Source organism: Thunnus albacares, chromosome 20, assembly GCF_914725855.1.
Source record: "Thunnus albacares chromosome 20, fThuAlb1.1, whole genome shotgun sequence".
NCBI classification, from domain to species: Eukaryota; Metazoa; Chordata; class Actinopteri; order Scombriformes; family Scombridae; genus Thunnus; species Thunnus albacares.
Genome location: NC_058125.1, coordinates 21,273,972 through 21,291,323, shown reverse-complemented (window position 1 = coordinate 21,291,323; position 17,352 = coordinate 21,273,972). Strand labels below are relative to the sequence as shown.

Below are 17,352 nucleotides of genomic sequence, written 5' to 3'. Positions count from 1 at the left end.
TTCAGCAATTTCTAGTTTAGTTTTTTTTCTCGTTACAGAACTTTGTTTGAAGTTAATTGATAAATAAAAACTATTCACGGCATTATTTTTGAGCGCATCCTCACTTTAGTTTCAGTGCTTAAACGTTTGCACAGTCCTGTATCTGCAAAGAGCATATCGGTCAGTATATCACCTTGGCCAACTAATCAGTCAGGCTCTACTTAAAACATATATTAAGGTAAGTCACGCTTACACTGGTTACACTTATGGGGTCAGACCTACAATCTTTTAAAGTTTGAAAGATAACAGTAGTTCACGTTGGCCTTGCAATTAAAGTTTATTCTCATTAGCTGGTATTCTTACAAAAGGTAGATTACTATGTCTGATGAGTAAAACTCTCCTCAGCATTTATGTCTCTTTAAATTTCCCCAGGGCTCACTGGTGTCAGATTACTTTTACGTGGCTTTGACTCTTTGCACTCCTTAATTAAGGCTGCTTGTGCTGTAGGGTTTGAAATACAACTTTCAACGTGAGCAATGCCTGTGTTGTATAGTATATGATGACAATAACAGCAGAGCTAGACTTGCACGAATGCCACAAACTCATGTGAAAATGTCACATCAATAAAAGTAAGTTATGATCTGTAATCCTGATTAGCAGCTTTTTTTTGTCTAAAAGTGCTGTAAACAAACAAACAAAACAAGAACAAAACATAACACACTGACATTTATTTTTCATGATGGCAATTTATACATTATACATAATAAATGAGATGACAATAAAAAATACAAACTAGGAAAAACAGTACTGCAGTATTCTGGACTTGCCACTTGCAAGTGATATGTTCTGAATATATCAAATAGACTTGATAGTAAACTTTTAGTGAGTTTTCTTCTCTATAGGATTCTGCTAAATCGATCTATTATAGTATTTCAACTCTGCATCGGGGTCAAATATTCAAGAGGAGCAGAGTGGGAAAAAATGTCAGCAATGCAGGTTTGTTTGTTTAGGGGTGACTCCATGTGCAAGAGGATATTACAGCTAGAATGTTGCTGAAATATCAATTTAACAGTCATCGCTACGTGCAAATATGCAAAACATGTTTTGACTTCAGAATCCATGTGAAATCCAATTATTTCTCCCAAGCTATTAATTTCCACAAACATGATTTTGCCACACATTAATGCTTTATCAAAGTCTCCCCCACTGAGCTGACTTTGTGAGCTTAAAAAAAACTTGAGTGAATATTTTAAGATTTTAAGAGAAACATTCCACAAAGTCTTCTTCATGGCCGATTTTTAGCTTTACATTAAATCTTATGCAGCAACGTAATTTCATCCTATACTTTAAAAAACAAAACAAAACTAAACAGAACAGCCTTTGCAATGCTTTTTGGCCCTGTATTAGTGACACACCAAGAAGAAAATAGTGTAAAGCTTAAAATTAAAAAGGCACGATCAAAATCTGTTAATTAGGACATTTCAAGTGCTGTTTTCATTACTTTTTTTGCAAGTACAGTACCAAACCTCACTGTTGTATATTATGTTTCAATATGTGACTGTGTTTGTACATACGAGACAAATGCAAAATTTACTGTAGAGCATTTCTGGTAAACATGATAGAACATTGCAGTTGACACAATGAGACAAACAAAAAGTAAAAACCCAAAAATGTAAAATTGTTGGATAAGATTCTTGGCAGCAACCTTCACCGTTATCCAGTCCTTCTTTTGATGCCGTGGCGTAGCTGAATGCGAATTCAGAGAGGTATTAAAGTCACTGGTCAGTAACAGTTGGCTGCATTATTTCAGCATCGTGTCAATAAATGAGGCACAATATGCCTCTATGTTAGTGCAAGAGAGTCTAGCTACTGTAACACTCGGGCCCTTCTTCTTCAGCTTTTGTCAATCAGGGCAGGCGAATCGCACTCATAATTGCACTTGAGGTTACTTCATGTAAAAGCTAGATTTAATTGTCGTTTTCTTTCATTTTCCTTCCCATAAGTGGTCTTCTAGCTTCCTCGGAAAGTTGGCCTATGTGGTCATGTAGCGTGCGCCCTGCTGGCTATGCTCAGTCCTGCAGATCCCTCTCCAGATATTTCCTCATCCGCAGGCAGCGTGGACAGGAGTGCTCAGGAGCCTTGCAGGCCAGATGAAACACAGCTTTACAATCTTTACACCTGGATAACAGAAAACAAAAAAACAAAAAAAACACGGGTGTTTCAAGAAAAATGTCGAACTTAACGTGAAGACATTTCAGAAACAACTACAAATATGTCCTTTAGACATTTTTGATAAACATTCTTAATCTATCCAGTTTATTTCTACTTTATTTAGGTAAAAAAAGAGTAAATTTTTAATAAAGACCAAATGGGAGCTGTAATAATCAAAATTTAAATTTCTAGTACCAAGCCCTATATGTAAGGTCAAAATATAACTGTAGTATACAAAAACAATGTCAAACTTGACCGATATGGCAACAGAACTGAACATGTGTCCATAAACATGTTTGCTTATGATCTCTGAGGCTTTTTTTTTTTTTTTTTGCCATTTATTTACACTTGACGTCAGTGGGAGGTGCATAAAATTAAACAAGAAAAACTGGAAATAGTGGTGATGAAACTTGCAAGCTAGAAAAACTGACACAGACAAAAGCGATGAGCAGAAGGAAAGAAGCAGATTGTTTACAAGGCGACACAAACAGTAGCGACATTTTAGACCAATCACAGAGGGTCAAACAGTTGAAGCTGGTGTGAGAAAAAAAAAATTCAATCTGTTTGGCCACATTTTGGAGTCTAAAGCTATTCTTTTTTTTTTACATCCAACAGAAATGAAGCGGTAAGAAAACATGAAGAGAGATGGCCCAGGATAGCTTACCTGGTGGTGCTGTCAAACTGGAAAGGGAAGATAATGTCATCAGCATGGCATATCTGGCAAATGAAGCCACGTTGCGTGCACAGATCACAGTGGAACACGTGGTTGGAGGCATACTGCAAAAAAGTGTTCAGGTAGGTTGCATATTCACCCTCTGCTATCTGGAAAAAAAACAAAAAACAAAGACATATGAAGTTTTCAGGTGGAAGATAATTGATGCAATAACTTATATCATGATTGACTGAGCAGTATACTTGTCGTAGGTCCATGACACTGTACAGATGGCTCGACTCCAACAGGTATGTTCGCTGCTGCATTCTGGAAGATAATTAAAAAAAAAAATACGTCTATAAAACTGTAGAAGTAAACATAGTAAAATGTGAAACACACACAAGAGTATACACACCTGGCCTGGAGATTCTTGCAGGCTCCGCTGCGGCAGGTGAGCAGGTAGTCGCCCAGCAGACGTAGCCTCTGCCGCAGGCTGTGGGCCTGAGACATGGACTCAGAGTGCTTCACCAACTCAGGGTTCAACTGCTCCAGGTTCAGCAAAGGCTCCTGCTCTACCTGAGCCAGCAGCCACAGGGCCTTCTTAGATACCTGGACACGCACACACAAGGTCAGAACATGTAACATCTGGTTTTTGGATTAGTGAGAGGGTGAGTGTCACTGAAAAAAAACCTTAAAACAAACCTCAAAACTGGTCTCACCTTGTATGTTTAACTTTCATGATTCAGTCAATTTGAGAGTGAAAACTATCTTCAATGTGAAATCAGTTGACCTTATATATTCTACACAAAGCCCTCGGTTTGAGTTATCTCTGAAAAATCTGACAATAACATCAGTACCTGAACATACAAAGTTAAAAAGTGATTTGTTTGTATATGTGATGGACCCACCTCTCGTTGTTTGAGGTCCCAGTTGTGCACCATGCGTGAAGGTATGATGGTAATGTCACCATGGTGACAGGAGTCACAGTAGTACTGGCCTGAAAACTCGCATAACCTGGCTCTGCCCCGGGACGGGCCGATCTGCTGAGGACAGCCTGCATATGACACACACAGTAAACAAATCTCAGATATTTACTCTTACAAACAAACAACAACACACATACTCCTGACACCTCGCATTAACACCCGTCTCGGGTGATCCGATCACAAGTGGACAGCTCTAAATACAGGTGTAAACGCACCCAAGACGCATTGAGGACGGATTGAGATCTGATCACTCACCTCACATTCGGAGGTGGTCTGGGTCGCATGTGGCCACATTCTTTTAGTAGTGTAAACGCAATGCATCCTGGGCCACATTGAAGGACCGCCTACTCAACCGACGTCCTCTATTTTCCGGCAGACTAGGCATCAACTTGTTTGATAACAGGATAAACAAACTATTTTGTTTTTCATGCAAATTAAAAACATAATCGACCTCCCGTTTTTTCCTGTTTTCCCTGTTTCCCTAACCGGTTTTCCTTCCTTCAAATCGACAATAAGAATAGAAATTTAACCATTAACATTTTGCTTGTCTGTCTAAAAAAATATTTCAGAAGCTAAACGTTGCTGGATAGTTTCCTCGGTCCTGTCAAGTTGATAATGACAGTTTTTAGTTTCACTGCGCTGCTCAGGATTTATGAGGCTGCTTTACTATCAACAGTATGAACCTGGACTGTGTGTAACAGCTGATCTGTTGGATGTGTAGAAGAACACAGAACATTAATTAACATTAGATCCTGACCGATCCTGTCGGCGTGTCAGAGATTTAAATAATCAATGAAATTATGCTGCTGTGTCTTGTGCGTAAATACGCGCAGTGTCTCTGAATGGAGAGATGCAGCTCGGTCCTCCCGCCGGTTAATAACGAACAAATTTGGTCTTTGAAAACGGAAATGATGTCCATGTTTATTTGCATATAGAGCGGGGAAGTGAGATCCGATCACAAGTGGTCACTCAGGACGCATGTGGAGACGCATGTTAATACCAGGTGTAAACAGGGCCAAAGACTCCAACATGGAGTTTTAAGTCATGACTAGAGTTGAAATGATTAGTTGATAAATAGAAAATCTGTCAGAAACTATTATGAAAATCACTTCAGTCATTTTTAAGTAGAGATGCCAAACTTTCTCTGGTCCCAGCTTCTCCAGCATGCTTTTTTTGCTGCTTTTCTATTGAAAGCTGAATATCTTTGGGCTTTGGATTTTTGGTCAGACAAAAATAAATATATAAAGATGTCACCTTGGACGTAATCAAGCAGATTCATTAGTGATGGAAAATAATCTTTAGTCTCAGCCCTTGTCTTGACAGTCAGACTCAGATGAATAACTACAGCATTGTGATTAGAGTCACATCACTATGAGAATTGTGAATTCCTATGAGAACAAGAATGTGTCCCTGTATCAAAACAGACATTCATCAAAGACTTTGCTAACTCATACTGCAAATCGCAAGGAAAATGAAAAGAAACTGAGGAGAAAAAAAAAAAAATTGGATGAGATGGTGGATGGAGGGAGATGAGGGCAACACAGACTATAAACTCTGCAGAGAGCTGGAGGAGAGAGAGGTGGACTTGAACTGAGCTGCAGCTCTGTACTACAACATGACGGAGTGGATATTAAAATAAGAGCTACTCTCTCTTTCACAGCACATCTCACTAGTTTGCCGTTTGCTCTACAGTTCCCTTCTTATCTCTCCCGTTCGTGCACGTGACGTTCACGGTCCTGATTTCAGACGTAAATATCCAACATGTTTAAAATAATCTTAATGAGAGATATAATCGTATTTAGAATCAGGGTCATTATTTCTAATTAGTTTATGATTTGGAGTAAGAAAACTCAATATTACCTGCACATTTGAAGTTCTGGGTGTCCAGCCCCTTCTCTGAGGGCACAGTGCACAGGTGAGCTAGAAGTGTTCCATCTTCTTTCAGTCTGTGCTGAACCAGTCTGTGGAGATTCCCCGTCATCCCCAGACGTGCTACAGCCGTCTCCTCAGAGCCCCCGTCCTCTCCGCTCTCCAGGTACGAGTCCAGAGCCCCACGGATCAGACTCCTCCAAGAGCGTGCCTCCTCCGGGTTCTCGGCCCTGAGTCTGAGCGTCTCCTTGACGGTGAGGAGTTTAAAAAAGGCCGGTCCTCCGACAGAGACGTCAGGAACCACGTCACGGATTTCCTCTATGGGGTGAGTTAGCCGCAGCAACTTTCTTCCCTCTTGTACCCGAAAGCCTTTCAAAGCCTCCAAGGAGAGGGAGAAGACGAGAGGTACCCATGTCCGAGCCTCGGGATCTGTAGATAAGTACAAAACAGCTTCTTTGATGGCGTCCGTTTCCAAATCAGTAGTCCGAGTCCAGTTGAATTCATGTTGAGGAGGCGGCGTCTCCCGCCCTCCGCATGTCCCCATGTCAGAGGATAATAAGCCTCGCTCGGGGCTAGAGGGGGCGGAGGACGGGGATGAAACTGTGCGTTCATCCACTCCGTTCTCACTGGAGGGTTGCAGCACCTCCCACTGCTCATCAACGCGAGACGCTGGCCGGCACTTGTTGACGGCCTCTACTATCCGGTCCACCCAGTCCTCCGCTTCGTCACGATTGGCCGCCCGGAGGTACAGCCGCTTCCCGGGAAAGGCCAACTCGAAGCGACCTTCGGGTGAGGTGATGCGCGCGTCCTCGCATCGCACCAGGTAGCAGTTGTCACAACACGTCCGCTCTTCTGCGTTGAGATAAAGGCGGAACTCGAAGGGCGACAGCTCGCAGTAATTGTCACGCCACAATCCCATCGCACCACGCCGCTCTAGGTGGCCGAGCTTCAGCAAGCCTCGGAACGGGTTGGACAGCCCTGATGGACAGACAGAAAAGAGTCAACATAAGTTATTTCACATGAACTTTGGTGTATTTTTATTTTGTGGAGGCTAGTAAACAATTTATTTTACTAATTTAATTTTGTCAAAATTGCTTGACAACTGACAACAATGTCTAAAGCCACAAACTGAACACGGTAATCAAAAGAATTGATATTTAAAGGAAACAGCAGTGGAAAGTACTAAAATAAAGGCCAAGATTAACTATTTTCTTCTAAATAAGCTTTTATGGAATTACTGTGACATAACCATTCAGATTTTGTTCTCTATTTGACTGCAAAACAACTTTTAGGGAACTGTGGAGACGCCACGGCAGAGGGTTGAGATGAGCGATAGAAATAATTCAATTCAATTATTACTGACATAAAACATAAGTACCTTAAGCAGCAGTAGTTGTTTACATGATTCAGTATTCTTATAAATATTGTGCATTCCCTTGTTGACTCAACAGATGATTAAATGAATGGGTGACCAGTGAAAAGGTGGAGCTATAAAATCTGTTGATCTCATGGAGGTGGATTACAACAAATGCTCCACAGTCCAAGTATTTCCCTGTAATTACCAAAGATTCTTATTACGTTTCTTCTTATCTCCCTTCTCTCAACGTCACAGTGGATTTCACACATTTCATTTCTAACCCTCAATAAAGCTGAGGTCTGAATTGTCCTGTGACGTCTTGCAAGAGATGACGTTTTATTGCATTCAAGTGCAATCTGGCCACACCTCAATAAATGTTGCAACAGTAGGTGTTTTCTCTAATGACAGCTGAGGGAAAGCACCTGCTGTGACATCACTGTTTACCAGTGCTGCAGCAGTTTTCTGCCCTGTTACCTTTCAGCCAGGTGTGTTCACATTAACAAGGTACCTTGTGGAGTTTTGACCTCTAGTAGCACTCATTCCTGTGTGCACAGGCACACGGGTGACTCAATACACATTCATGCTAATGGTTTCACACTGTTCAGCTGATCTACAGGTGGCAGTAATGCACCAGGAAATGCAGCAGTGCTCCAGCAAAGACGAGGCGGGAGAAGCCTGCCAACAAGTTAACAATGATGTAAACTAAAATTGGCTTTGCAAATGTTTTATGAGGTAGGAAATGCATTCAACATCAGGGATGCAAACAATCTGTTTTGGTGAGCTACAATGAATGTAAATACACAATAAATGGTTTAATGCATCATTTTCAACATATGGAATCCAAAGTTTTTATGTGAATGCTTTCATTACACTTTCTTTTAAAAGGATATGGCTGACAATTTTCTATATGTATATATATATTAATTGTCAACAAATCTCATGTGCAGAGCCAAACCAACAATGAATTCATCTACTTTCAAGTATTGTGTGTGTATCCAAAGCCTGATATATCTTATTCCTCTATGCCCTAGACTGTGAAAAACTATTAAAAATCTGTTAATAACATTATGAATTCCTTCATTATGAAGATTTATGGGCACATTAGTTTGTTTAGAAACGGCTCCAAACACTAATAACAGTGATCACATTTTCAGTCTCTGAAGAGAAATTCCTCATACGGCTGACGCCACCAACATTCTGTTTACAGAGCTTTGCTAACTTGTTGTGCTACATATCACAACCTCTGGACTTTGTACTACATTGTACATTGTAAGAAACTTTAGTACAAAGTCCAGAGGTTGTGATATGTAGCACAACAAGCTAGCGAAGCTCTGTAAAGGGAACCTCGCTTTCAAATGTATGCTTAGTGGCTTCTGCTTTACACAGAACTGCTCTCTGAAGACTGAAAACGTGATCACTGTTATTAGTCTTTTGAGTCGTTTCTAAACAAACTTCACTACCATATCCAAGGAATACGCTATATCACACTTTGGATACATGCGCAATACTTTTAAGTAGATCAGTTCATTGTTGGTTTGGCTCTGTACCTGAGATCTGTTAACAATAAGAAAAATATAGAAAATCGGCAGCCATATCCTTTAAGGTTTTAAGGGCATTGCTTATCTTCATACTGTAAATCTTTCTTTTTTTGGATAGTAACTCATGGGTGACACAGATCAATCTGGGAGTGTTTCTGGGATGTGGACATAATGATGATAAGAGAACAAAGAAATCATTTAATCTCTGTACTTATCTAACATTCAGTTTTACAACCAAAACATGGAGATATTGTAGAATACCTATTTGTCTGCGATGGATGACGCTGGGAGGTGACTGGGTGAGCTCGGGTTCGGGAGCAGGGGGAGGCAACTCATCATGGTCGGACACCTCCTCCAGATGTGGCTTGTAGATGTCATCTTCAGAGATCCAGGAATGAGAATGCTGCAATGTAAACAACAGAGGTTACTTTATCTTAGCACAAAAAGGAAATATGAAGGAAATAAAAATCACCTGCTGCTTTCATTACTGTTCCAACACAAGTTCTAAATCAATGAGTAGAGCATCATGTGTCTTTGGGGTTGGTAGCGTGGATTTCTTTCTCTGTGAAGGGTCATGGAGTATAAATGTTACCACACATTATTCACTGTCTCACAAATTTAAGCTGACTGGCCATCATATCGCAACCACAGAAGTTCTATATTTGAGGAAAGTCTGACATTTCCTGGAGCCGTCCCTGCTTGGTAATCACGTGTACAGTAACCACACAATAAGTGTTTTCATTATTGCACTAAGCTAACACTGTACTTTATTTTAACCACAACATCCTACTGCACTATTACTCACAAGGAACTGCATGACCACTGATGCAGCTAAAATGTTCGTGAACATTCATGATCATGATCCTCTCACACGTCACATACTGTCTGACAAGAAGTTGGGGGACACGTCAATAAAACCAGGCTAAAGCAGACAAAGCTAGACAAGAAGCCACACAAGGATACCATTGTTGCAATATTTTGAAAGAGCACAATTTATCAAGCTGGGAAAACCTGGTTGAATACAGTGGACTGTGTCTTGTTTTCAAGGTATTACACAATATGGCTCCTCCATCACTCCGTACTTACATCACATTTAAAACAAGCCGAACTACTAGAGCAAAAACTAGAGGAGACAAAACATAAGAAAACTGTGCCAACTACCATTCAATCTCCGCAACATTAAGAACCTGGTTCTTTAGAAATCAAACTGGTCAATCTTACTCGTCATTGTTATGCTTAGTGTAAGAGCTGCTCTTGTTTATCATAGACTCTGTGCTTAATATCCACACTTCACCAATCCTGACATTGTGTTGTCATCCTACTTATTGATTTGTTGATTGCTGTCATGTTAGTGTTGATTTTGTGCTATCTTTCTTGTCTCTATGTAGTGCACGCTCTCTGTGTATCTGCATATATTCTCATCGCTTTTGTTGTTGACTGTATTTTCAGTGCTTTTATTTGTAACATCTGTGCTTCCGACTTTTTGCCTGCCCAGGGACTACAGATGAAAATTAACCCTTTCTGGCATATTTTTTAGAAATGTTATAAATATGCACTGTCCTTGTCAAATAAAGTAATAAAATAAAAAGACAGAGACACATTTGTTCTGATACAGTATGACTAATGTGACAACTCGTCAGAAGCACAATTTTGTCATTTGATAAAGCTCGTCTTCATTTTCCACCCTGACAAGACTCCAACTTTAAGAGCGAGACACACTATTTGTCACTTCCTCTGTGAGATTATAGTCATTCATGAGAAAATACTGCATTTCCCCTGTCTGTGAATTCCTCATCCCCTATTACGGCTTTAGGACTTCTGTCTTGACGTGTACTGAGGAAGCAACATGGTGAAACTAAACTTTGATAAACTGATATGAGAGCGTGTTAATTGTTAAGTGATTACAACGATAGGCCTGTGGTTTCGCACCACCGAAAGTTATTCGTCTGCAAATACACTTACTGATAGTGAATCGGAGGACAGTTTCCTGCTCAGAACGCTGGTAGAGCGACGTGTGACTGGGTGTGCCGAAGTCTCTGAGCTGCTCTTCTCAAAGCTCTCTGTTTCCTTCTCTTCATGGATGAGCTCAGTACTCTCCTGAACACATGTTGTTTGTACTCCCTCTGCTGGCTCCACAGGCTCCACAGGCTCGGAGTGTGTGTCAGAGTCCGAGTGTAACTCAGACGAGGTACTGTGGCAGACGTCAGAGGGAGACTGGTTAATATGGTTCTCGTGGGATAGTGGTGGGTCGGTGGATGTCGGTGGTGGCTCTGAATCAGAGAGCGCAGAGTCTGGGGGCTGCTCTGCGAGTTCTTGGGATGGTGTAGGGGGACCTTGGGTCTCGCTGTCGGAGCCGCTGAAAATGGCCGTCTCAGAGAACTGATCGGGACCCGTGCTGGAGACGAAGGAGTCTTCACGCATGGAGTCCTGACTACAGTGGCCACTTTCCCGGAACTCAGTCAGAAAACTGCAGAGACAAGGACAAGTCATGACATGCTGTACATTTGACTGTGAGCTTAGAATAAAGTGGAATACATTATTATTATTGCCTGTTTCTAAGATCAAGTCCATGGTTTAAAAAAAAAAAAGAAACTGATATGAATTGACTGAAAGTTGGATGGGTTTAAAGTACAGGTTCACAATTTCTCAAGTCTGTCTTTAAACAATAGTCAGGTGCCCAAATGAACACTGAAACACGTTTTTCTTGCTATAATCATTCTTCCTGTTCATACTGACAATTAAAAGAAATCCCTACCTAATGTGCTTATAATGAAAGTGAAAGGGGACAAAATCCAGTCCTCCCGTTGTGTAAAAATGTGTTTAAAAGTTTATCTGAGGCTAATATGATGCTTCAGCCAAATCAAGTGGATATCTTAAAATCAAAGTCTTTTTAGTTCCTCTTTTTCTTACTATCCTTCTTCCTCCTCAGCGTAACAGGGAAACACTGTCCATCGAGACACATTTTAAAACTAAAAAGACTGTAACTTTGGAAGATATTCACTTCATTTGTCAAACTCAGACTGCTGGAGCCTCTTATTAACCTTTTTCACCTGACTGTAGTTTTGAGACAGAAGGACTGTGAACCTATCCTTTAAGCTTATGTCTGGAAATTTTTCTGATAAACGCACAATATATTGATGTTACATAATTCTAAAACAATAAAGCGGACATTTATATATGTTTTTTCAACACAACCTATGAAAAGACACAAAACCAATAATATCTTAGTTTGTCTTATTTATACTTTCTGACTTCCCTATCATGTCTGTGGCACTCAGTCCCAAACCTATTTGTTGCTACTGAAGAAATAAATCTTAATCTCAAACAGGGGTAATTATTGTATTTGTTGGGGTCGCTTTTCAGCCGTGGAGTAATACACATCCGGTGTTCTAGTGAGTATTTACAGCAGCGGGACGGCGTATATGGGATTAACTCAAAATTAACTACAGTGGCTGCGTTCATGGTAATGAGGGTTAACAGTGTGGCTGACTGGTGGTTTTTTTGTAGTCTTTGGACAACAATGCAACTCTGCGGCACAAAGGAGATAGATAGTTCTTGTTAGTAGGATCAATACAATGTTTGTTTTGGTCTTTTCATGAAATTTGTTCACAACATGAAACCAGAATTATCCTTAAACATGTATCTGCTCTTGTGCTCCAACATACACAAAATCACAGCTAGAGGACAAACTTACTCTTTCTGTGGCCTCTTGGTGCTCACATTCAGGGTCACGTCCAGGTCACATGAAGACCACTGCTCTCCTGTCGGGCTGCGGGGGTCCTGCCCCTGCAGGAGGCTATCGGAGCTCAAGCTGGAGGAGAGCTGAGAGGAGCCTGTGGTGTCCAGGCTTAAATTAGATGAATTGAGCGCAGTCCTACCCCCTTGTAACGCACTTGACCCTCTCCCCAACAGCAACACTGGACACCCTCTCTGCATATCCAGTGCATCTGATGAGCTTGACGACTGAGACACAGTATCCCATGATTCTTTATACGTGGGCTTGGAGGTGGGATGGTCTCCGCCATTGACGGGTAGGTCTAGTGTGTCCGCCTGGAACAAGGGGCAGAGTCCAGCGAGAGCTAGAGGCGTGGTGGTCCATTCGTTGAGGACAGCGGACTTGTAAGACAGGCTGAATGTAAGTGAGGCCAGACCCTGGAGGTAGCTGAGCAGAACTTCTCGCTCCTCTGTGTTCAGGAGCAAGGCACTGGGTTGATAATGTGCCCGCAGCTTGGAGTTCTCCCGAAACAGCGAGACAAGGTAGCACTCCAGTAGGCCGTGGTTGAGGGCCAGCCGCAGCCATGCTCGGCAGCGACCCACGTCCGTGCCCACGAAGCTGATCTTCTCCAGCTCTGTGATCACATCACTGTGGATTTGATTTAACAGAGACTGTTATGACACTTTTCACAGAATAACACAACTAGTGACATTTAGATTAACCATCTCCAAACTAACCAGGATCACACATGCTGCCTCCAAAACCATCCACTCCTCTACATCCAATCTCTCAGACATGAACAACAGAGCCATCACACACCCCTTCAATCCACACCCCATCTCTCATTTTATCAGAAATGTACTCTTGTTCTGACTCACCGGTGGGTGACGTTCTTGAGGAGACTCCAGAAGAAAGGCTGAGGAAGGGGCCCTCGGTCTCCTTTCCTACAACGGCCGCCAGCCTCGGTGCGGATGTACTTGCTCTTGATACCGTGGATGAAGATGGCCTCCAGGGCAGAGCAGAGGAGGTTAGCATCGCTATCTTCACTGGTGACCACTGCGTCTGACGTTACGTAGCGCTTCTGCAGGGCCTTGAGCGACTGCGCTAACTTCTCTTTGATCTGCGTGACAATGTGACAGAAATATTACCAGCTTCTTTTTTTTTTTTTTTTTGGAGACAGGTCAACAAAGGTGTGGTTCCTCTGTTGAGAGCCAGGCTGGCAAACTGATAAGTAACTTCTGTGTGTAACCAACACACATAAGAGACACATTTTTTTATTTGTAGCCAAGAATACAGCCAGGACATTTTCTGCATTCCGATCTACAGTGTGACGAGGAAATGATAGAGAGAGGTCATTGCCCATGTGGTTATGAAACATGGTGTTTAGACTACCTACTGTCACATGACACACAGCTGACATGGAAAGAAACAGAACATAAACATAGAACCAGGAAACCTACATTATGTAACAGACTGCAGAGTAGAAACTAATTCTTCAGCAACACTGAACACTTCAAGAAGCACTGGTCTAGGCGTTGTTGACACTGGAGCGCCGTTGTGCTGTGCTTGACTTGGCCGACAAAAATCCTGGAGGGCCAAGTCCTTGCCTGCTTTCCCAGCAGTCACATACATTAATTCAGCACTCAAACAGTACACTGTACACTGTCTGCAAAGCCACACTGCTTTAAACACAGTAAATTAGTGTAAAATACATTAAAACAGCACTTTAATAATAGTCATAGACAGTAGTCACAATGATAGTATATTCCACTAAATATTAACTATGCAAAGTCTGCATTTATTCTCTCTTTTCATATGATGAAACGCTATTGTTTTGCCTTTGATTCTGTATCTGGTCTTGGCTCTTTAAAAGCATTATACTGTCTGTTAAGCCCATTCTAACAACGCTGAAAATAACACACAGACAGGCAGATGAGATCAGTGCTCAAAGCAGTGTCATGTTGAACACTGTTAAGGGCAGTTACAACATACACTAATTAAATCTCACCTGACAGCAAAAATAAATCCCAAGAGCTAATAAAGCACTGTCTAACACTGTCACCATGCAGAGGCAGCACGGTGACAGTAAAAGAGAAGACAACCAGGCAGCAGTACAAGATAACAGTTAGCGGTTTTACCTGTTTGATATCTTTAGCCTCCTGTGGCGTATCTGGCATCTGTGTGGCTAGCATGGCACCTCCTGGGAAGGTTTATTCCCGCATGGCAAGCTGCAACACAAAAACAAAAACTAGTCCTTTGGACATATGCAAAACACCGTCTTACCAAACAGCAAGACCTTAACATTTGACTCTACTGAGCCCTGCTTCCCTGTTGAAATGCCATTTGATATTTAAACGTGTGGTTGTGACGAGGCATGTGATGATAAGGGAACAGTTTTTTTCCCCTCCTCCGCCCTCACATCATGTTACCAGCTTTTTCCTTTTTTTTATGCCGGAGAGCTATCATTACATTTTCCATCACGAGCCTGTAATACTGTGACATATCTGCAATTTCATGGTTTAGGCGTTTCAGTGAGTAACCACATTGTATCTGTAGTCATGTGAGCCGCTGATTGAAAAGGGTGTCTGCAGGGAAGTAGCTACAAATGCTTTCAAGACTAACTTCCTCAATCAAAACAGCACAGTGAGAGCAAATCAGGATCCAGACAACAGGCACCATGACATGATTAAAGCCAGACAAGATAGATCGAAACTCCTCTAATGCCAAAGCTACTGACAAACAGTGATGTCATTAACTGTAGTTGGCAAGTGGCGTCAAGTGTTATTCTTACAAGCGATATGTTTGCACTTTGTAACACTTTTATGACCATATTCCTCTCTTGTATCTACAGTCACCTTGAATTAGCTGGCAGCAAGTTGCCAATTTAATATTAGCCTCTGATTTGGGCGTGAGTAGGCATTCAGTCTCGACAGGAAACATTAGGACGTCGTAAAATTATCCACAGAGTAAAGAAAGCAAGCTGCAGAAAGTGAGAATTATGCCGCAGCTTCGTCAAAACATTAAAAACATTAAAACATGAAGCTGTCAGTGAGAAACGGACGTTCAGTTAGTTAAGTAGCTACAGCATAGCTTAGCCTCCTTACCGAAACAGGTTGGCTAACTTGCCATTAAGATCCAAAGACAGCCGCGTATCCTCTGTATTTTTTGTAAACTCAATAAATGTGCGTTACAGGAAGGTCAATCCGTACAGTCGCTTTCCATCGCTGCCGTTACGACGTCCAAAAACCCAAACAAAATTAGCGTTAACTTGTTTGTTTTCCCGGAGATCTGAGACGCTAACTGTCCAGTTGAAGACCAATGCATCATGGGAACTTGACTACACCAACGATGCCTTCATGTGCTGTGAAAAATACAGTAAAAGTGAAATACTCGCTCAGGAACGGACTTATTAAATCAGAGTTATCCCTCTTTTAAACATATACGTACAATTTAAATAATCAGTTGCACTCTTTATCGCTTCAAAACTTCTTTAGTTTTTCTATATCGCACAAATAGACCTGTTTGACTTTATATCCGACAAGAGAAACACATCAGACACGAAAATATCGCTCCTACTGATCTGTCTTTGTCGTTATTTCTAATCAAAGACACTCGAGTTAGCGAAAAACATGGGCTTAATATATTACACATGTTTTATCATATTAAGAAATATAAGCTACACTGAAATCGTAGCGGTGGTAATGGTAATGGTGATAGTAAGAGTAATTTACGAGTACCACACAAAGGCAGCACAGTTTCTGAGGCGTGCTGATGTTGTTGTTGCTGACATGTGAGAACTTTGTGTTCCCTGTCCTGTCCGAGTATTACTTTTCCTGTCAGTGTGACCAACACAGCTCTAAAAGTTTCAAAACACACACCACAGCTTGTAAATTGTGTAGTGATTCCACACTTTATATATTATTTTAAAAAAGGTGAACTGATTCTTTGCTTGTCTGTGAGTTTGTCTCAGAAAATGATAGGCTGCATAAAATGGATTCAAGTATTTAAAAAAATAAAAACAACAACAACAACAAAAAAACATTTTTGTCTTTTTGACAGTTTTGTGCAGTTTGGGGGTGGCTATAATATTTAATGTATGACAATGTTGCAAAATAACTGATCAGTTGGTAGATGTTCTTAAAACAGTGGTTCTCAAAGTGGGGTCCAGGGAGCCCCAGGAGTCCTTGAGGAGGTTCCAAGGGGTCCCCAGCAAAAAGGAGAATGAATTATTTTCACTATAATTCCATCCATAAGTAACACAATGACAGAATTTATGACTATTTTGGTCATGAGTTTCATACATTTTCTGTAATAAAACAAGCAAAAATCTCTTCAGATGGGGGACCCTGGACAAAATCTTATCAAATGGGGGTCTGTGATCTGATTTGTGTCAGTTTAGGGGTCCTTGACGTGGAAAAAGTTTGAGAACCACTGCTTTAAAGTAAGACTGTGTGACTTCTGCTGAGCAGCAGCAACAGTGGCCTCTACTGCCAAAAGTAGTAATTACAGGATGCTGGTGCATTCAAAGCAAAGTTTTCTTTTTAATTTTTTGATAAAAGTGTAAGATTTATGATATATCCGTACTTTTATTCTTAATTTACTTGTTGTCATTTTCTATTTTTGAGCTTTGGAGACTTTGGTGGCATGTTGCTATAACATTTTATATATGACATTATTGTAAGATTTATTGGTATTTTCTTCCTTGTGCAATTTTCTATCTATCTATCTATCTATCTATCTATCTATCTATCTATCTATCTATCTATCTATCTATCTATCTATCTATAACTAATTCAGACATTACTCTTTATTGTGGTGAACTGGAGTACAATATGAATGCAGATTCCAGTTCCAATTACTGTACTTAAATACAATTTCTAATTACTTTTACAGAGGGAAATGCTGTACTTTTTACTACACTACATCAATTTGCAGCTTAAGTTACTTTTTATATTAAGATTTTGCTGACAACAAATAACTAATTAAACTAATTTGAATTTAAACATCAAATATTATGCATTGTTAGATTAAATATGAAGTGGATA

At 40.8% G+C, this 17,352-nt stretch overlaps 1 protein-coding gene across 1 annotated transcript; it reads right to left on the bottom strand.

Annotated features, from left to right (window-relative positions):
* Positions 1 to 698: 698 nt before the first annotated feature.
* On the bottom strand, positions 699 to 15,634 carry plekhm1 (pleckstrin homology domain containing, family M (with RUN domain) member 1). The gene is made up of 12 exons (XM_044337761.1): positions 15,412 to 15,634; positions 14,446 to 14,535; positions 13,186 to 13,427; positions 12,287 to 12,955; positions 10,555 to 11,059; positions 8,854 to 8,995; positions 5,689 to 6,675; positions 3,751 to 3,896; positions 3,258 to 3,451; positions 3,106 to 3,169; positions 2,855 to 3,012; positions 699 to 2,157 (listed from the first exon to the last, which is right to left on the bottom strand). Exons 2-12 carry the CDS (start codon positions 14,497 to 14,499, stop codon positions 2,049 to 2,051), a joined length of 3,270 nt encoding a protein of 1,089 aa, XP_044193696.1. The 5' UTR covers positions 14,500 to 14,535; positions 15,412 to 15,634; the 3' UTR covers positions 699 to 2,048.
* Positions 15,635 to 17,352: the final 1,718 nt, after the last annotated feature.